At 48.1% G+C, this 21,638-nt stretch overlaps 1 protein-coding gene across 1 annotated transcript in view; it reads right to left on the bottom strand.

Moving 5' to 3' along the window:
- The window catches only part of LOC119387412 (transcription factor Sp9), a 68,593-nt gene that overhangs the window by 14,673 nt on the left and 32,282 nt on the right, over nt 1-21,638 (bottom strand). The window contains exon 2 of the mRNA XM_037654799.2: nt 18,539-18,672. Coding sequence (XP_037510727.1) covers nt 18,539-18,586 — 48 coding nt within the window. The 5' untranslated portion in view covers nt 18,587-18,672. The remainder of the gene's footprint in view (nt 1-18,538; nt 18,673-21,638) is intronic.

The following is a 21,638-nucleotide window of genomic DNA, read 5'->3' as shown; positions in this document are numbered from 1 at the left end:
ACGACCGATAAGCTCTTCTCCGACTTGAGTTCACTGTGGCCACGCTCAACAAACCCTAAAAAATCACGCGCTCCTTTATGCATTTTCCTAGGACGATACGAAGGCGAAAGCCATCTCCTTCTTCTTTTTCTTCTCAGTCGATTGTATTTATCCCTCCTCCCCAAAAGCGTTCTGCACCCAACGTGGTTTTGCACTGCCTCCGGGATCGGAGGCGTTGGAAGCTTTCTGCACCTCATCTGGCTTTGCAGTGCTTCCGGGATCGGCTCACAGTTGACCAAGCGACGATGTCGTGTGTGATGACGTCATAGTGACGTCATGGTGGCGTCACAGATTTTGGCGATCTGTGACGTCATGGAAGTGACGTTATCACATGATGATGATTTTTTTGCGTCAGTCGTGTTGCCGCGCCGACGGTACCTTTTCGCGTTCGTTGAGGAGTCTAACACTTTCGCCTTTATAGTTTACTCATCAACCAGGCAACGAAAGCTAAGCAAGCCAACACGACAGAAGTCCCCACGTACTACTACTAGACCCAGCTGTACTGTCTCTTCTACGCCGCCTGGCAAATGACCCCGTCGCTTCCATTCTTCCAGTTCCGCCATCCGCTTTCGGTCCAAAAAGCCCGCGTGTCCCGCGAGAAACCCCTAGCGCTGTAACGTGGGGTGGCCCCCCGCTACCACTGATTGCAGACGCTAGCACAAGGTGGCGCCACGCGCGCATCTCCGACCACACTGGCGGCCGCAAGATGAAGGCAAGCCGCTCAGGAACTGCGCGCCGGCGATCGCCGCCGTTCCGAGAAAGCGCTGTTCCGGGAGCCGCCGGCGAGCGAGCGAGAGGCGAACTGGTTCGGCCCCGAGTCACTTCGCTTGCTTTCTTTTTTCGCCGGCTCGGGCAGGCGGCCTTGTTTTCCCGCGTGGTCGCGGCCGATGATTGACACGTGCCTCGCGGCGGCGGCCGCCTTTGTTCTGCCCGGCGAAATAAGTTGACGCTTTCGCGAACCCCCCGCCAACCTTCGTTCGCATCGGCCAGGTCGACGACGACGTCGGTGTCCCGCTCACTCTGCTTGTCTTGTTATCGTCTGACCCCTGGCGCCACCATCGCCGCAACGGCGTAGCCCACGGCTCTCCCGACGGCGCAACGTTTGTTTTTTGTTCTTTAGCCTCTTACACGACCTCGCGGCGGGCACTTTCTTTCGGGGTGAGCTAGCTTTCTTGCCGAACGGAAGAAAAAGAAATAAAGAGCAAATAGGGACAGCTTTTTTTTTTTTCTCTCGAACAATGCGCTTCGGCTGCACTCGTTGATGCGCTGACAATGCTCGCTCGTTCGGCCCCTTGTGATGGCCGTCAAAACGTTCGACGAGTGCGGAAACGGCAGATACATTAAGGCGCGGCGCGAAATCTAAGACCATGGGGAGCATTTGCACGCAAGCCCTCCCCGTACCTTGTCCGTGACGAATCGTTCGTGTTCCTGTCAAATCTTCTTCCGTTTCCCGCGTGCGCTGCAACTGTCAGCAACTTACATAGACTATACGTGCTGAACCTGGACGTTTGAATCCCGTATCTATGTCTAACAGCCAGATGCGTGGTACCACAGGTCTATTCAAAGTGGTAACGAATGCGTTCAATGTTTTATGACCATGTTAGTTTGACGTCAGTGTGCACAAAACTGAGATATTCTTCACGTAGCAGGCCTAAGCTGAAGTGGGCTTGAGGAGCCTATAGAAACCGAAAGTACACGTAAGATCTACGCATGCGTTTTCATTGGTTGTGCTTCGCGTATGCTCTATGCTCGTCATGCAAATAGAGTGTTCTAGAACTCTAAAGTAAAGCGCCTTATTGACTGCGTTAATAACTACGCGAGTGCGATGTATGCATCCGAGGTTCGAATAAGAAAGGTCGAAGTAGCGAGATCATGGGCATGTTATAGCGGGTCTTTAGGAAGAATAACAAAACAAAAACACTCACCGACACCCACGAAACGAAACCTCCTTTCCTCTCTTGTGCGTACCCGTCCACATATGACGCGTTGTATTATGTTTCTGACAAAAAAAAAATCCCATTCGCAAATCGGCATGTCCAAAACTCGGTGTTAAAACCACGGTTTATATTAAGTGAATAATTCAGCCAAAAGCTATATGGAACGATAGCTTCTTATCTACGCACACTGGAATCATCTGCCTGTCGTAACCACTTACAGGTATGACGTACCCTGGAGATTTAAATTTGGAACTAAATCAACATTGTACAGCCGCTTCTTCAGAAAGTGCAAGCGGAGCCGTCATACTGCGATATTGATATCCATGTCCCGCTTAATAATTTTCGTTGGATGAGTTTTTCGTGACGAACAACGCGGTGTATTATGTAATTTTCTACCTTTAATAAAAGTCTAATATTTACTATTGTACATGAAATAATCTTATATACGCAAGACGCATGTTGTATTTGATGTAACTCCTCTCGTATCGTTCTTCTTCTCTGTGTTCTGCTTTACTGGTGCCTTTGTTCTTGTGGAAAATGCGACTGGTTAGAATGTGAAGCACTTTTCAGGCCCGCACTGTGAGCAAAACAGTAAGCTCAATAAGTTCAAATATTTAGAAGATAGTAGAACACTCAGTTTCACCTGTCACGTTCGCGATACCGGAAAAAAAAGTAAATGAACAAATAATTTTGTTCTGCCAACCAGCTGTCGAATCTCGCTTACGCAGCCAGAAAAAAAAAAAAAGAATTGCCCACGTAAGGCAGTGCGGAAATAATACAGGAAACGTGACGATAAACCCTGCACCTTGTGTCTTATATTACGTTGTCTATAAACTCGGTTTACGTAGCCCAACTTAACTATAAAACCCACACATATACTATACACATGTGAGCGACCCACGTTAAAGCCGTTCCGTTGGTTCACCTGCACAGCGTCGTTTGAAAATTTGGCGCCGTTAAGTCTAACAGTACGAACAGTCCGCGACTCACCACAACCGTGTTTACGCGTAAAATCGCTGTGTGTGTGTGTGGGGGGGGGGGGTATTATGCAGCTTGCAGTTACCGGCTAACGTGAACAAAACTTCATCTTCTATGCATTATTCCTTTTGAATTTGTTTGCAAACTTTTGCAAAATACGTTGTTCGATGAACAAGTCTTGTATTTAAAGTTTCTGTTTGCCCGTATAATGTATCAACTTTAAACGGCTATTTGATACTATTACAAATGTCGCTGCGTCCTAACATTCCGTGCCTGTTAACTATTCCAATCACAGGACCTACAAGTACACTCTAACTTTTATTCCGCAGGTTCCAGTTTATTCCAGCTTCGAGATTAAAACAGCGACACACCGCGGCCATGGGTACATATATACACATTAACACCATAATCGGCTGAGTGAATAAGATTAATATTCGGCTAAGTCATCTCAACTCACTGACGAACGACAGAGGTATATTGCTTCGTTATTTCTTTTCGTAACTGTCCAATCATATGGATTACTAATGAAATCTATTAGTTATATTCAAAACAACGCGCTTAAAGTGAAGTTAATCGCAAAACGAACTGTGATTACGTCGAAACGATCCGCTTTGTTTAGTGCTAGGGTACTGGTACGTATACGTATACGAACACGTGAGATTCGCATACTTACACTAAGGTATGTGCCCTTTGAACATTTTCAGAAAGGCGCGAAATCTGTTTTGCATTATTTTTTGAGAGCGATCGCACGCGACGTGTCATTTTCACAGCTTACTGAGAGATAATGCGATCGTAGCGTTACAAAAGAGGCGTAAATAAGACCGTCATCAATTTTTATACGTTTGTTTTTAAGCTGGAAACCCACCCTTGACTGTACTCCAAACGATGTGCCATTGTCAACCTGTAATACCGTCTCCCACGCTCATTTTCGTTAGACCTACATTTTTTTCTTGGGATAAACTTTTTAAAGTATTTATTCTATCCGCGTACAATATAGCTAAGTGAAGCATTTTTCCTGGAAATTTCTTAAAGCTGTTGAGGAAATCAACGACAATGTCGCCTGACTATCGCGTCCCCAACTGATTCATTTTATCAGCTACTCGAAGATTTCAGTGCTTCTCTATTTCGTCATTTAGAAATCTTGAATTTCTTATTAACTCTGCTATAGCGCGCAAAAGAACGCACGACGGAACGGATGACACGGACACAGTGCTATGTTCTTTTGTACGCCAATATACTATGGATTACCAACATGCGCAAGCATGCGCTCTTTTAGTTGAAAATTAAGTTTCACTCGATAAATAAATAAATAAATAAATAAATAAATAAATAATAAATAAATAAATAAATAAATAAATAAATAAATATCGCTTTTGTGGATACATCTTACTAATTAGTGAGTAATAAAGCTAGTATTAAACCAACTTAACGTGATGTGACAGTTGTCTTCTGAGGTATCGTACTTCTAAAATTTGGTATGCTTTCATCACGGACGTGCATCGATTTACCATGAGTACACTTGTTGTCTACTCAAAGTAATTAAAGTGCGTGACGTTCACATGCATCCCACACATAGTATGTCGTTTCTTTTAAATACATATCACGTTTGCCTATTAAAGGATACACTTTTCTTCTATTAAGAGCTGGCGTGATTAAATTATGCGTATAATTTTCACCGCGCAAAGGAGCCGCACCGTTCCATTAAGCCTCGAGCATCTACAGCGGCGGAAAAGTGAGCAATAAGACCTCATCACGATGTTTCACTCGGCCGTTAAACATATATGTTGAACCCCTATACGTACTCTGCATGCATGGCTTTTCCAGTGGACACATTTCCGCGTTTAATGACCGGTTTTGACGTTCCCCACCGGCAATTTTCGAACGGCGAACATGATTAGTTGCCCGTACAGTATCGGGAAGCTCCGTATACGAGTTTTCATCCTGGCGAGATCATGTGCGAACGCACTGTGTGCTTCGCAGGCCGAACATTGCTACACATTTTGCGGCGCTTCTGTTACTCCATGCAACGACTCACGTATCCCATAAAATAATGTTCTCTCTTAAGCTGACGAAAGCTGACACGATGACCATAATGGTAAAAAAAGAAAGGCTTGGTTTGTGCTGTCGAGTAGAAAAAAATGTGAAGATTTGAAAGAGGTACAGAATTTTTCAAATGTTCGTGCAGAACCAGACTTCCTTGAAAATGTGAATTCGACTGCAAACGAAGGCACTCAGCGTAAGGGTATCGTGCACGTACATTTGTCAATAAGTAAAATAACTTTAGTCACTGAGTTTCACATTAAAAAGCGATCAGCTTACAAGGAGCGAAATGGTTAGCAGCTGTATATGTAGCGACATGGGTATAAGCGGTCTAATATTCGTGTGTATAAAGCAGCTGGCAAACCTCGCTGTCAGTGCAAATGGCTTTAGTCGAAAAATTACATGGCTCCATGGTGCCCGCGTCAACGTATTCCTAAGTGAACATATCAGTGCTGTGTATAAGGACACATCGTGCCCTCAGTGTAATGGACACGAAAATATTTATAAATTGCATTAACACGCGGTCACGCGTTTGAACTCTCGCAAAAGAACAAATTCAACGATCCAGCATAAAATACTTTAGCACAAATAAAAGAACAGCGCGCATGCGCTCGCTCATCGTCAAACGTGTAAACGATCGAAATCGACTTCCTAATTACATTCGCGTCCTTGCAGGAAACTTGCGCCACATTAGAAGGAAGCAGCATCGTGTCGAGACTTCCAATCGCGGTATTATTCCATCGTCGCGCATCGAACGCCCAAGTATAACCTAAGCTTCAAGTGTGTATACCTTGCGCCTCCCGTCGGCATGCGGCACTCCAAAACTTTACCAACTTATGTTTTTGCTGCCTTCTTGCGCACGCCTATACTCAATGCTCTACTCTATACTTCTACTAATGCATCCAGGAAATGAGACGAAATATTTTTCTCAACCTGCATATATATATACATTCAGAGCACACCGCCGCAGCGTTATACATAACGTTCACTATAGCTTCAAGTTTAGAAACAGTTGCGTTTGCACGCGCATATTGGTATGTGAAACATTTTCATGCCGAAGATGTGTCTCGCAAACAGCCTCGGTGGTCTATAGTATAGTTATGGTTCTCGATTGCTGACCTAAAGGTCGCGGGATCGAATGCCGGTCGCGGCGGCCACATTTCGATGGTGACGAAAATGCCAGAGGCCCGACATAATGATATCGTGGTTTTGGAACGTAAAACCCCAACAATTGTTTTTATTATGAAACTGCGTCTCGCGGCGCTCCGTTTTTCGCAGCAGAATTTATCGCACGTTACACAGAGGCACATGTAACATTTGTCCCGCATACTCATGACGGCGCAGCTCGCTCGACTGATTGACGCGTTGGCGAACGGATGCAGCGGAGAAGGTGCGAGTGGGCAGATACACATAGATGCCACCTGCTCGGCTTCAATTAGTCTCCCCCTCTCCAACACTCTTTCAGAATGGCCGGCTGCTGCTGGCACCACGCCAGGTGTGACGCAATGTGTCGAGAATAGCGCGGCCGTACAACAGCTATGGTCCGTCCGCAACGGGCTCTCATGCGAGCGGCCGCGACTCAAGGCCACGTCGCATCGATTCGAGACAACGTCGACGGCAAGACAACTGCGACCCGCACCGTTGGGCGAGATATATATATACATCCGAGCAGCAGGACGTGACGGTACAGACGCGTGCGGGTTTCGGTGAAGCTTGCTTAGGAATGGCAAGAACAGTATCACTTCCAGTTTTCTAATCTATATAGTTATAAAAATCACACCTCATCATTCTTATAGCAGTATAGCATTAAACAGTCCATGGCGGGAATAAGAACTCTGGTTATATGTATTCGACCTGGCAGATACGTTGCTGTAGAATGCGTCACGCCACAGAGCTGCATGGGATATGCGGGCAGGATATGCGGGCCCGCGCTTTAAGTTCAGTTGCCAAACAACATACTATAATAATACAAATTACGCGTGTTCTGTGATACTCGAACGCAGGTACTTTGACAAAACGGAGTACACTTTTGTAAACTGTAGAGCAGTACGTGTATTTCGAATGTACTTCCAGCTGCATGGTAATATTTTTATAGGCACGAAAATACCACCACAGTTCTCTCATATTTTTTGTGTCTTTTGCTTATCATACTTTTCATTAAGCACTCTATTAACGGACATACGATTCGGTGTGCGATAAGATCAAATTAATTGATTCATGCGTCTCTCTCGCTACGAAAATTCAGTTCAGGAGCCTAATCTTCGTCGCCATTTTTCTTCTATTTTTTTTCAAATTCACAATTCAGTACAATTCCTACCTACACAGACGGTTTAGACAGTCGCTATTTCGGCCAGATATGGAGGAAGTGGCGTCCAGCCACTTTAAACCGTAGTAATGGTAAATTATAGACTACGCAAAAATCAAAGCGCTTGGTTAAGTGCAAGCGCGTCTCCCTAGAGAACGGCCAAGCGTACAAGAAATTCCGCCAAATGTTCGTCTAGTACAACACGTCAAGACGTAATGCCACCACTTCGAGTAAGCGTACGCGTGTCCAAATAAACTTCGAAATATCCTAACTTTTAGATAACGTGCGATAACGACAGGTGCCTCGCCTCCTAGCCCATGTTTCAAGAGCAAAAACAAACCTGCCAGTAGCATGGTGTCTTCTCAGCCTCCGGGGTTCTCGCAAGGGCTCGTGCGGCTCGGATTAGGACGGTCGAACGAATCACTGGACGACTTCGGTATCACCGGTCGATCGCTCAGTCCGCGAGCGACGGAGATAAACTCCGCGGAGTCCCGACGGAAGAGGCGAGAGGTCGCAACACGACTACGTCGAGAAGGCGGTAACAATGACGACGATGACCGTGACCGCGGCCGGCGTCTGCACGCATCGGTCGGGGCGGTAAACAAAAAAGCGACGTCGAGGGACGGCCGGGCCTCAAGCCGCACACGACAACGAAGATGCGCTGATGGGGTGTGCGTATATACTGGTGGTAGTCGTGGAGCCGGTGCACACCCCTTCCTTCCTTCCTTCCTTTCACGCGGCCGACTTTTGTTTTTCCTCCAGGGCAGCGGAGAAGAGGACGTCCGCACGCGAGCACGAGCGCGTTAACTTTGAAGCCGGCCCGTTCCGCTGCTGATCGGCTCGACTCTCAACCCCTATACCGAGGGGGCCGGAGGGGTACCTCCCGGTATCGGTGAGGGGGCGTCGAAGGGAGGGGAAAGTTGCCCCCCACCCCTCTACTAAGGATGCCCCCCCCCCCCCCCCCTCCATCATGAGCTGCATCAGGGGCAGCCGTGCGGCGAGAAAGGGAGAAAAGCGAGCAGCCGCCGCGGCAACCACCACCACCCTGGAGGGCTGCTCGCTGGCTCAGTGGGCCATCCGGCCGCCGGACCAGACCGAGAAGAAGACGATCTACGGTAAGGAGAAAGGAGCTCATTACGGGATCCCTGGAAAGCGCCGCGCGACGGCGGCGGCGGCGGCGACGCGCTTTGCTTTTGACTTTTGGCTTCTCGCACCGCGCCGAAGAGGAAAAGTAATGATGATGGTCTCTCTTCCCCTCTCGCTCACTCGACGGCGTGGACGAATGTACAAAAGAAAGCAGAGGACAAAGAAATGACCGTAGAAAGTGATCAACACGAGCGCGCGCGCGCGTCCTTACGCCCAAACACACGAACGGTCACACGGTTGTGCGAAAGCAGAAGAAAAAAACGCACAGCACGCGCCGGGGAGGAGAGCCCTTACCAAAGAAACTGAACCGATTGTTCTAGGTAGAGCATGGCCGAAGCAAAATCAAAAGAAAGGAAGCGCGGCGCGTACAATACGATGGTTGGAGCGAACGGCGCAGTATTCCAGTAACTGGGAAAAGCTCGCAGGAAGCCCTTTAGAACAAAGGAGGCGAGTGCACTGTTGAGGTGGCTCGGTTTGTAGAAGAAGCTGGTGCGATTTCGGCCGCCGCTCCTCCTGTTCCGGCGCTTCCGCCGCAGCGGGGAAGAAGAGCGCGTCGCCGTGCCCTCACCTGCGGCATGCATGGCAACGGAAGAGTTCGCCCATTTGGACATCGTGAAAGTGTAACGGCCGCCGGTATAGCCTCGAGCGAGGCTTCATTCTCTCTTTCTTTTTTTATTTTATTTTATTTTTCTGAGCGAGTTTCAGACGTCGTTACGTTGCCATTTGAATCGAGATTTGATCGCCGTCCAAGGAGGGTGTAGCCTCAGTCAGCGATAATAACGACTCCTGCTCAGACGAAGTAAAGAGAAAGAACCGGGCTGTTGCTGTGGCCACAAAACAAAAGCAGAAGTCGAGTCGGAAATGTGATTTTGACACTAGACAGAGCATCACGATTGAGAACGAGCATGGGCAAAGAAGAGAGACGAGCCTGGCATACTTCTGAGCTGTTATTGAACAAAAATATCTGGGTCTTCTTCCTTACTTTACCAACATGGTGCACCTCATAACTTCGATCATGCAGGTGTTGCCTACGTTACTTAAAGTCGAACCCGGATACAATATAGAATCTGAAGGAGATCACAAAAAAGTTCTACATATAGGTAATTCAATATATAAAATATTTTATATATCGAAAACATTTCAAGAGGATTTTTCAACTGTTCAATATACACAATAATTCGTTATATGCGGGTTCTAATGTATGTATGTATGTATGTATGTATGTATGTATGTATGTATGTATGTATGTATGTATGTATGTATGTATGTATGTATGTATGTATGTATGTACAGCCGCCCAAATCTTTCACTAGCGTGCGCTGCGGCGACTTTTCTGTGTGTCGGCGCCATATGATGGAAGGAAGTCGCAAAAGATTGTTTTCTGAGCAAGTGCTTTATGGACGTGTACTTGCCCTCACCTTCTCTGGAACTTAATTCAGTCATATGGCGGAGACAAAAAGGAAAAATTGCTGCTCGCGCACGCTAGTTAAAAAGATTTGGGCGACTGTACGTACGTGTGCATGCACAGATTATTAAGGCGAAAGCCTCAGACGCCTCATCAAACACAATAATTGAACGTCGGCGGCGTCGGCGTCAACACGAGTGATGCAAGAAATCATAATCACGTCATCATGACGTCGCATAACGTGACGCCACATGATGACGTCATCAAATGCATCGTTACTTGGTCAAAGGTGGGCTGATCACGGAGGCAGTGCAAAACCAGGTGAGGTGCACAAATATCTCCGAGAGGGGCGGGGGAGGTTCAATACACCGAGAGAAAAGAAAAAGAAGAAAATGGCTTTCGCCATCGAGTCGTCTTAGGTGAATCCATAAGGGACCCTGTGAGGTTTTACAAAGATGCCTTCACAAGTCAAAGAGCAGGAGCGTGTCTTTCAACTTTCAAGGGCGACCGCGACCTTGCAGCGTATCCGTCTCGCGACCTACGAGGTGGGCAACGCCCCGCATGACGCACTCATTACACGCTCGCGCATTATACTTTGTTTCTTTAGCCACTTGTTGCGCGCAGCGCTAATACCTTGAGCACGTCGCCGAAGGCGTCCGCACGAACAGCTAAGTTCCATCAGTCGAAAGCCGCCGCGGCTGTCCCCGCGTGGCGAGCCAAAGCCACCTAGCAAAAATTATTTTTTTCTAGGTGGCTCTGAGCGAGCACGGTGTCATGGCAAGGGCAGCCTATATAGAACTCGTCATAGCGTCTCCAATCCGCCGGCGCCGCCTGTCGTCGCCCGGCCTATCAGCCTGACACGGACTTGACGAGCATCAGCGCTCAAAAAGAAAAAAAAAGAAGAAGAGGAGGAGTCGAAGAAAGATGCTCAGAGGATGATTAGCGATTCCTGAAACTGTCCGCGCAGCGGTCCGCGTTCGTCCGAAGACGCCATGCAACGCGTAACCCCTGCGGTGTGTGCGAGTGTGTCACCCTTGTAATGACGACCACACACGCACGCGCGCCGTGTGAGCGGGCCTCCGCCTCTTCTTTTGTGTTTCCCCCAGAAAAAAGATCTTGCCGCTTCTGGCGAGAAGTCACGTGAAAACAGCGTGTGTATACCCGCTGAGAAGGCAGCGGCCTATCGTTCATACACGCGCGCGTCTTGGTGGACACTGAGGCTTTCCTCTCGAACGCGGCTGCTGAGAGCGGGAGGTCAGAAGACAGAAAAGAGAAGGAAACAAAATCAAAGAAACGAGAGCTTTCCAAAAAAGCTCCCAACTGCGGGCTCGGGGAGGGCTCCCTAATGAGGAACACAGAGTCACGAAGCCACCTCGTAAAGCGTCGCTCTTTTCACGGACCAAAACCTCGGTGATCAAAGGCAATGATCTGGGAAAAGAAACGGTATTGTGCTGGCCGCTTACACGTCCCAGTGTTGCCGGGGACGAAGCCCCGCAGCCTCGAGACATCCCGGTGCGAGAAGAACCTGGTGTAAGTGAAGCCAAGTCACCGGTCTGCGAGTGCGTGTGAACGCGCGGTGCAGTCCGTTTCGTGCCTCGAAGTCCCGCTGCGTGCAGCTTGAGCGCGGTGCACTTGTTCGGTTGACGCCGAATGGCGTTCTAAAGCCAGTGTCAGAGCTGGACAAAAACGGCGATTTCTGACTTTTTCTGATGTTTCCATTTGCTTGCGTGTGCGTGGTAATTAAAACAACAACATGACAGAACCATAGAATGTGGGCAACGTTGGTGGCTAAGGGTATTTCTCTGGAATGTGCGTGTATATTGTATTATTTGTCCGTTGGTTTGTTTATATGTTATGCACGTACTGCAGCAGATCCTACGCGCCTTGTTTGAATGTATACATATACATACAGCGATGCTCCGTCGTATCTTCGCCTTTGACTCAACGCTGCAGTTGCTCATGACGCGACGTGTCTTGTTGAGACCTTTCCAGCCACTTTCTGCAACGGACAGGTGATGTCCACGATGTTCACAATAATTTCTTACAGAACTGGCCTTCGTTATGACCGGAAGTGAACTTAACAGGCCGAAAGTATAGAGATCGAAATCCGAATTCAAGTGGCATAACGGAAGTTAGGTAGGATCGCGTTAGACATCCTGCAATTTCTTTTTTCTCAAACTTTAAAGTATGACCTATTTCGGTTAGACAGCAACAACCGGCAGCAGCAGCCGCGGCCAGCGAAACCTGGACAAGGGTCAGAGTTGTTTGTATTGTTCGCTGACAGCATGCGTCTTTTTCTTGCGCGTCTCGTCCTCGCCCCATGAGCGACAGATATTTATGCACATCGCGCTGTTCTTTGAGATATCCTTTGTTCTTGAAAAGCGCCTTGTTATTACATGACAACTGTTGTAGCCTTCTAACTGGCTTCGATAGCTCTGGAAAAGCAGTGATCGTAACACTGTATAATATTTTTTTTTCTTTATAAAAATGTGGCGATATTACGAGGAAATCACACCATGATCTATTCCTATTCGTATTTCCATACATATACGTACAATTAAAACTCGATCTAACGAAACCCGATTTTACGAATTTCCCGATTTAACGAATAAATTTCCATTTCCCGACAGGTACCCATAGGGCTCAATGTTGTAATCAACATGAATTAACGAAGCTTTCATGGCGGTGAACTCTAAAGAATTTTTTCTGACATAAATGAGCAAAATGCGGTGATTTCTTTCCAATTTTTACGCACACGTTTTTGTCTTCCGACGTGCGCTGTAACGCTATAGCGTTAAAACATCTAGCCACCCTAGTCACGACACTAGTTTTATTTTGATGCGGCTGCGCTCCAGTCGGTAACGATTTTGCATATCGAATGTCGCTGGGCGGTATAGTGGTTTGTTGTCCCTGCAAATACTCCAACAGGAACACGGTGGTTGCTTTCGTTATTTAATGTTTTATGCGACAGCTGGCACTGATCGTCTCCTTGGAACTTTCTTGCTATGCCTGCTCGCACATTAAATGCATTCGTTCACCCTGTCTTTTAATATCGGCAGCATGTCGTAGCTTAACGTGACCGTCTAGCTCGCCTGTATCGACCTGACATGGGAGGAATTCATGGTCGGGCTGACCTCGCGTACTTTCTGCATGCGCAGGTGTGTATATTAGTGGCAAATAAAATGCCGCGGTAGCTTTCGTGCTGCGCTATGTTACAATTTTAGATTGCGAGGGACCGAGAGATCTCTTCCTCGATTTTACGAACTTCTCGATTTAACGAAATAATTCGAGTGCCCTCATCACTTCATTGATCAAGTTTCAACTGTATTACATTGTCTTGGGAGCTGGAACGGCTCGTAAGCAGTGCACTCACGAACGGTTGTAAGAACAGTCACGGAGGCGAAGTGCAAGTCTGACAGTTCTAAAAGATTATCACATCCTTTGCAGGATCGCGCCTGAAACGAAAAAAATAATAATAAAGATGGCTCATCCCTCCGTCATAGGAATCGGTATAACACGAAAGTGAAACGTGTCATCACAGAAGTAGTTTATTGTTTATAGTGCATTGGTACATGATAGCTTGTACAATGTCTACTGTTGTTTGGCAGATATAGCACCCCTTGATGTTGACGCATCGCACTCACGTTGACGCCTAGTGGCACATCTGCGTACCGACGAATAACGCCCATGACCATGATTTGACCATTCCGGTAGCGGAAGTTCTTAACATATACGTGGACACCGCATATGGCGAATCCCGCGCAAAAATGGCATCAACAAGCACATAATAAACACTGATACTCGATATGCACTCTCCTTCAAAGCGTCGTGAAATGCAAAGAGAAACGCTACACGCGTCGTGTCTTCCCTCTATAGCCTGGACGTTACTTCTCACAGGGCGAGCGGGGAACGCGGTGCGACAGCCAGGCGAGCGTCTGAGAGCTATTTTTCGACATAGATGGATGCTATGAACGAGGCTTTGGCTAAAACCGTCACCTCACGGTGTGTTAAAGCGTTGACAAAATTAAACTTGTGTTGGAAACGCGCCGAATGGGATGGTCGTAGCAACGTCGCGTTTCTTTTTTCTTTTTTTTTTTCGAGCCTGGTGGCACAGATGTCACCGCCTCGTTATAAAGGGGACGCTCATAGCATCCATCCATCCATCCATCCATCCATCCATCCATCCATCCATCCAAGAGCACTGTGAGAGGAAAGTGTGAAAGATAAAAGGCGCGTTCATGTAACCTCTGTAATGTGTTTGGCGGTAGTTCAGTGGGCTAAACGCCCGCCAGCCATCGTAGCGGACCGAGAGATCATGGGTTCGACTCCCGTCAACGAACTTTTTCCTATAGTTTTTTTCTTTGCCATCTGGTGGCGTTCATTTTGCTGACGTACTTCCGTGACGGAAATACGTTATGAAAGTCTTGGTGGACCCCGGCATAAAACACTTTCGTGTTAAAACTAATTAGGACCGTTATGCCCTGCACTTGCGCAGTTGGTGAAATAGTTGTTTCAGCCGTTCACGTAATAGGAGGTAAAAATGTAAGCTCCAAGGCTCAGCCTGCTGTTAACTTCGTATATCCGGACGACAATACGTGCATTTTATAACGAACGAGACCCTATAGTATTGGTCTACTGCATCTTATTGGAAGAATTACCCGCCACGGAGTCTAATGGTTCTGCTGCTCGACTGCTGACACCTTAGGTCGCGGGATCGAATCCCGGCCGCGGCGGCCGCGTTTCGATGGAGGCGAAATGCTTCAGGCCTGTGTGCTGCAATTTAGGGGCACGTAAAGAACACCAGATGAGCAAAATTTCCGGAGCCCTAACCAGGGCGTCTCTCACAATCATATCATGGTTTTGAGACGTAAAACCCCAACGATTATTATATTACTATCGGAAGAATTCGCTAACAGCGCAAGGAACGGCACAGACGGAGCGCTGACTATCAATCAGCTTGTCAACCACAACCATCAACCACCCGAAGCGCTGACTATCAACCAGGTGGTTGATAGTCAGCGCTTCGTCTGTCAGTCAGTTTGTCCCGTTGCTAGCACCGTAACCTGATTCTTCTAGTATGCACCAACCAGCCCAAGTTAGCACTTTATTAAATCTTACAACTGAGAACATACGCGGTAAATAACGGCCCTGATCGACACAGCTCTTTTTAACAACCAATAGCAGCAGTATACATCTCAACCGCATGCAGCCGCGTGGAGCCGCGCGCAGCACCGTGCACCGTCTGAAGAGCACTTCACCTCACTGCTGCCCAGGCGGCGGTGAAACACGCTGCGGCAGCTTCGCATAAGAAAAGCGACGACACATGTCCCGCTGCCATACACATAGCGGCTCATCGGGGCACACAATGAGGGCGCTCTTGTACGTCTCGACAGACGTACGGCGCTCGCGAAAGGATCTGACACCAATGGAGATCGTTCGCGCCTTTCAACGGGAACGAGGTGCGTGAAACGGGAACAACGGAACCAGGGTGTGGCGCTCGCGGGGCCTTCCAAACGCTGTTCATGAAGCTTCAACACCGTTCGTGTTTCCGCGGACACTTTCACTGCGATCCGCGCGAGGAAGCGTACGCGGCATGTACGATCGCTCAGACGTGAACTATAAGCTGCTGATTTTCGCGCATATAGGGTGTGTCAAAGCTCCGGTGCACGACTGGCAGCGTTTAGAGCTGCGAGTGGTTTGACATGAGTGTCTCGTACAACTGTCTATTGTACTATACGTCTTGTCGCGTCGCGAAAGAACAGGAAAATAATGCTTGACAAGAGCGCAGGGAGTATGTGCAGCACGGAGGACAGCAAGGAGCACGGTATTTGTGCTGCATGAGTAATTCGTACACGAGACGTATGCATGCGCGGTGCACGTATGCTTCGCGGCAACATAGGGAACAAGAACAGGCGAAAAAGCCTTCGTTCACCGTCACTCTCGCGCAGAAGCTGTAATGCGCAGCTAACGGTTGCTGACCTTTATCCACGTATTCCTCTATCTAATCTTCAAAGCTATCGCACGCTGAGGCAATGGTGTTATTGTGAAGCAATATAGATATATGACATCGACTTATACGGACGTGGTTGCGCGCATGGATACACTGCAGTGTCTTCTCGTTGCGCCTCAAGACACTTGCGGCTGTAGCTTCCCTTCAAAATATTTATTTATGTAAAATTTGTGACGTAATATTGCATTTATTAAAATGCCTAGACGCATGTGCCAGATTACAACAACTTGCCCTTTAGACGAAGGCGCACTTATACGTTTGTGTACGCCGCCGAGATGCAACTTGAGGCTGCTGTCACCTGAGGCTGCGTTACTGCATGCCTCAGCACTGGATCAGCCGGCATATAAGCAGCACATCTCAACAGGTAAGGTCGTTTGCGTGCGTGTGTCCATTGAAATGTGAGAAGGGGGCGATCCAATTTCGAATCGAACGCTGTATACCTGTCAGTACACTGAGCGACGAGGATTGTCTATTGTCTCGGAGCAAAAGAGGTTTCCCGCTGTCAAGACGGCGTCTGATCTGATGCGTATACGCCTTGAGGGTGTAGAGACACATATACGACGAGACTATTGCTTGCTTGGCTCTCCGCATCGATGACGTGTAGGCGTGGCGAAAGACGGCCGATTTTCTGCCGGGCTGCATCGGCCAGCGCGTTTTAACCGCCCGACCAATGCGCTAACGTCACAGATTCTTCCTTCCGCTATACATCCGCACGGAGCAGACGCCAAGTGAGAGAGGACTGCAGCACGCGAACCGTTCTCACGTGTGCTCCGACGTGCGAGCACAGCTGAAAACTCCGCGAAGACTGCTTACCCTGTCTGTCTCCCCATTGTACGAATAGGCGACGAGCAGCACGGCGCATTTCGAAGCGCGCGCGGAGCGAACGTACTACACAAGCGTAGCTGGGACCGCGAGACGCCTCCATTGTGCCGCGTTGGGCTGTTCAGACGCGGCAGTAGCGGCATTGTGGGACCGCGCGCTAGTCGTCCGTTCATGCGATTCATTTGCGTGCATCACGGCAAGACCTTGGCGGGGGGCAGCCGTGTCGGCGAGGTCAAGTGCTGGGCCCTCTATGCCGCATATACGACGCGGACGAAGGAACGACCAGCCTGAGCGCGACCTTCGCCTTTATGTACAACACGTAAAACCAAGCGCGAGGATAGTGTGATCTTTAGCGTGTGACGTTCGATATGTTCGAAAGAGGTAGAAACGGGACGAGAGCGTGTTGCGAGAAAAAAAAAAAATAATAATAATAAACATGGTTTTACTGCTGCGTCCGCGGCCGCGACAGCCACGTGATGCTCGAGTTAATGTGATGGCTAACACCGAAGCGGACTGCGCAACTATTTTAATGTTTTTCAACGACGGAGCTCAGGATCAAGGATATGTCCATAAACCACACGACCCCCGGACGACACAGTTTACATCGAATATCTCCCACCGAAATTCTCTTTACTTCAAATAATACAAACTGTCTCCAATACTTTTCACTCGCAGCGATGGTCTATTGGTTATGATGCTTGACTGACGATACGCATATCGCTGATCAAATCTCGGACTCATTTCGATGCAGGCGAAATGATAGAGGCCCGTGTGTTTAGATTTTGATGCACGTTAAAGATTCCGATAGGTTGTCGAAATTTCCGGAGCCCTCCACTATACGGCGTATCTCGTGATAATATCGTGGTTTTGGGACGTGAAACCCCAACAATTATTATTATTATTATCGAATATTTTTCACTATTACCACGACAGCGATTTACCACATACTGTAGTTGCCTTATGTCGGCAAACTATCGTTGCCTTCAACCACAAACCGATGTTTTCCCTAAAGGCGCCTGAATTATGCATCCGCTAATCTCCAACAGCGTGTCCCCTACCCGCCACGGTGGTCTAGTGGTTATGGTTCTCGATTGCTGACCTGAAGGTCGCGGGATCGAGTCCCGGCCGCGGCGGCCTCATTTTCGATGAAGGCGAAAATGCTTGAGGCCCGTGTACTTAGATTTAGGTGCACGTTAAAGAACCCCAGGTGGTCGAAATTTCCGGAGCCTTCCACTACGGCGTCCCTCATAATCATGTCGTGGTTTTGGGACGTTAAACACCAGCGATTATTATTATTAGGAGCGTGTCCCCGCAAAGCGGCGTGTAATGCAGGTTGTCACTGTGATTCCATAATTCGCGTGCATGCGCCTATCTTTGAAGTATAAAACGTAATCAGTTATGACGGCGAAATGGGGATATATTGACGGACCAATGATGCAGATAACGTCATCCGAACGCGCAAGTATATACGTGATGACAAAAAGCGCAACTTGCCCAAAGACTCGGAAAGAGCACAGGACGGAACCAGGGGCGTAGCCAGAAATTTTTTTCGGGGGTGGGGGCACCTCCTTGATCTGAAGTGGGGGTCGGGCAGGCAGATGTGATCGAGTGTCATTTTGAGCTCTGTATGCCATGGCAAAAAAAATTTCGGGGTGAGGCACGGGCCCGGTGTGCCCCCCCCCCCTAGCTACGCCCTTGGACGGAACACAGGACGAAGCGCTCCGTCCTCTGTTCTTTCCGAGTCTTCGTGCAAACTGCGCTTTTTTCGTCATGAACCTTTACCAACATGCCCAATTAATTGCCGTTATCCTAAGTATATTCGTTGGGAAGGTGACGCGAAAATGCTGGAGACTCACCTGCTTGAAATCGAAATCCACCACAGACGGCTTTAATTCGGCCTCCATGATGAGATCAAACCACTAGGACTGCTACTAGACGTTGTCACGTAACCCGATGACGTAGTTCCCGGACACCCGTCGCCACCAATGCCCTGCAGCAATGGAAAAGAGAAACAAACATCAAGTTAATTGTAGACTTAATAACCAGTTCAATGTAAATTGCAGTGTTTCATAGACTTCCCGCTGCAACAAAGTACCACTGAATGTTGAATTAAATCACAATGAACAGAACCAAACTAATATTTTCCAATTTCTTTTTTTTTTTTCATTCCTGCAGGCAAGGACGCGTTCAGTGGCTATTGAAATACATAGCTGGAGAACCGGATGCTTCATGAAATTTTTTTTTCAGTGGTTAGGCATTTGGGACAAAACATTCAAGTGATTATCCATTTTTCAAATGTAAGCTATAGATTCCTATAAAAGCACTCATCTGGCGGAACACAGTCGATATTTATCATTCATCAGTCACACCGCGCTCTCAAAGCCTTTTTCTTTTTTTCACCGGCAATCTTTCGAGCTTGCAAACGACTGCAGCAAGCAGGGGCGTAGCCAGAAATTTTTTTCGGGGGGGGGGGGGGTTCAACCATACTTCATGTATGTTCGTGCGTGCGTTTGTATGTGTGCGTGTATATATACGCAAGCAAAATTGAAAAATTTCAGGGGGTTTGAACCCCCAACCCCCCCCCCCCCCCCCCCCCCCCTGGCTACACCCCTGGCAGCAAGCATAAATGTGCCACGCATGATTTCGACGACGTCGATAAATGTATATTTGTTTTATTGCCATGGTTCTCGTTCTGATTTTTAAACAAAACTATGGATCGTGGTCCGTATTCACAAAGCTGCTCTTACGCAGCGTTTCCTCACTGGACGGCGTTCAGGCGGCTACTATTTCTCACAGCGACCACCGAAAGAAACAACTATATGAATGCTGTTGCGTTGGCTAACTGCGCAAAGGACTCATCAGAGAGATATATTATAATGGAGAGTTTCAAGTCTGGGTCAATATGTGACTGAGCGAATAGACAGGAGACAATCTTTAGGGGTAACGAAAGCGTTTTGTGAACGCGCTTGCAGGTGTACTTAATGGGCAATATATAACGTGCCAGAGTGGTCTGTATTGCTGATACTTGAAAGCGAGTGATTTAACTTCAGCAGGAGCTGCTTCCCTCGTCGCCTCATACATTGCTCGTAAGTTGCGCAACCTACGCTGGGCTACGCTAGCTGGGGCAAGTTGTAAATGGCATGAAAGAGAAGTCACAGGGCGCCGACAGCGACACCCATTGGCGAGGCGTCACATTGACGGACGGCACTGCAGGACGAAGCGTTTAAAGAGAGCGCGTCCCCAGCAGGTGCCGCCGCAGCTAATCGAGTGGATTGGGGCGTGTAGACGCACCGTGCATTGAGGCATGCACCGCGGAAAAAGAGAGGGGACATCCTTATCAAGATGGCGGATCTCGAAGCGAGTGACCTCCCCAGCACCGCGGTCGTCCTTTTGAGTTTCCACCTCCGCCGACGCACAAGCACACACTATAAGATAGGTAGTTTTAAATAAATAAATAAAAGAGTGCTGTCCATTCTTCGCGGTGTGCCTCGCGCGCAGCCGAAAGCATTGTCGGCGAACAATCGGTGCGCCGATTTCTGCGGCAGATTTTTTTTTTTTTTATCGCCCGCGTAATACGAAGAAAAATAATGAAAAGTGAACGAGGCTACGTAGATGTATATAAACCGGCGACTGGGGAACGGAGGCAAGAAAGAGATTGTTGCTGATTGCCATCTCTACTTTGGCGGATCTCAATCCCCTCACCACAACTCCTCACCCCAACTCCCCCCTCCCCCTCCCCCATTTCCCAACTCAAAGCTGCCTGCACAACTTATCCTGTAGTGAGGCTTCAACGCCGCCACGGCGTGGTATATAAGATGCGAGAGGATGATAAGAACGATGCGACCTGGCGCGGTTCGTTTATTTCTGATTCCCCCCTGCCCCGACCGCGCGCGAGGCGAGTGCCATGTCAGGAGAGTAGCCGCCGCAAAAGGAGCCGCAGTCGAAAGAGCCATTCACGGAGCGGTGATGATAAAGTCGGCGTGATTAGCGCCTCTCCCTCTGTGGTCCCTCATAGGTTGGGTCGTCACCTGCCCTCCAACCCCCTCCTATATAAACCGCCTCGTTTCGGTGCGTCTCCTGCAGCTTTTGACTTCGTTTATTCATCATGTTGTTGCTCTATAGGAACTGTTTACCGTGCTCAATTGCCTCTTCGGTATAGGTATGGCGCACAATGCATGCACTGCAGGTGCATTTGCGAATCAAGATAATGAGAAAGAGAAGAGAAAGAGAGAGAGGACAAAGAAAGGTGTGGCAGCAATGTTAAAATCTTGCAAGGCGTATGTCAGGCAAGTTGTCGTCTTTTTCTTTTTTTTTTGTGCAGGAATGAAGGAACCGCCTCAAAGGATAGAAGACAACGTTGATGTTGAATCGTGTCTACCATTAAATATACGGCAGTGACAAGGCCCTAAAAGGATGCACGCCCGAAATATGTGGCTGCCGGTGCGCATATACAAACATATACGCCGCTCCGACTAAACAACCACGCAGTGCACTTGGTGTTTGCGCGAGGTATCTCTCCACAATGCGTTAGTAATAGAGCACAGCAAAAAGAAGAACGTACGACACGAATGCGCCGTTATTAGACGTAAAATTATCGACCCAAGAACGATAGAAGAGACGTAATATCTCACGTCCTAGAAGGGAAAATAAATTGAAGTTTGCCCGAGAATATACAGATGCTTGCTGTTTCTTTTTCTTTTTTTTTTTTTGTCTACGGAGTTTCGAGGATGGAATACTGTTAAAATAGCACGTTCCGTTCACGTGATACATAATTTTCTAAATTCTGTGTTAGGATCTGCGATGCGCCTACTAAGATGCCACTTTGGCTTTGACGATGTCTGGGTTATGTTCGCACACCGTATACCCCGCCACGGTGGTCTAGTGGTTATGGCGCTCGACTGCTGACCCGAAGGTCGCGGGATCGAATCCCGGCCGCGGTGGCTGCATTTTCGATGG

Source organism: Rhipicephalus sanguineus, chromosome 3, assembly GCF_013339695.2.
Source record: "Rhipicephalus sanguineus isolate Rsan-2018 chromosome 3, BIME_Rsan_1.4, whole genome shotgun sequence".
NCBI classification, from domain to species: Eukaryota; Metazoa; Arthropoda; class Arachnida; order Ixodida; family Ixodidae; genus Rhipicephalus; species Rhipicephalus sanguineus.
The sequence above is the reverse complement of the archived record's forward strand: the minus strand, read 5'-3'. Positions and strand labels throughout refer to the sequence as shown.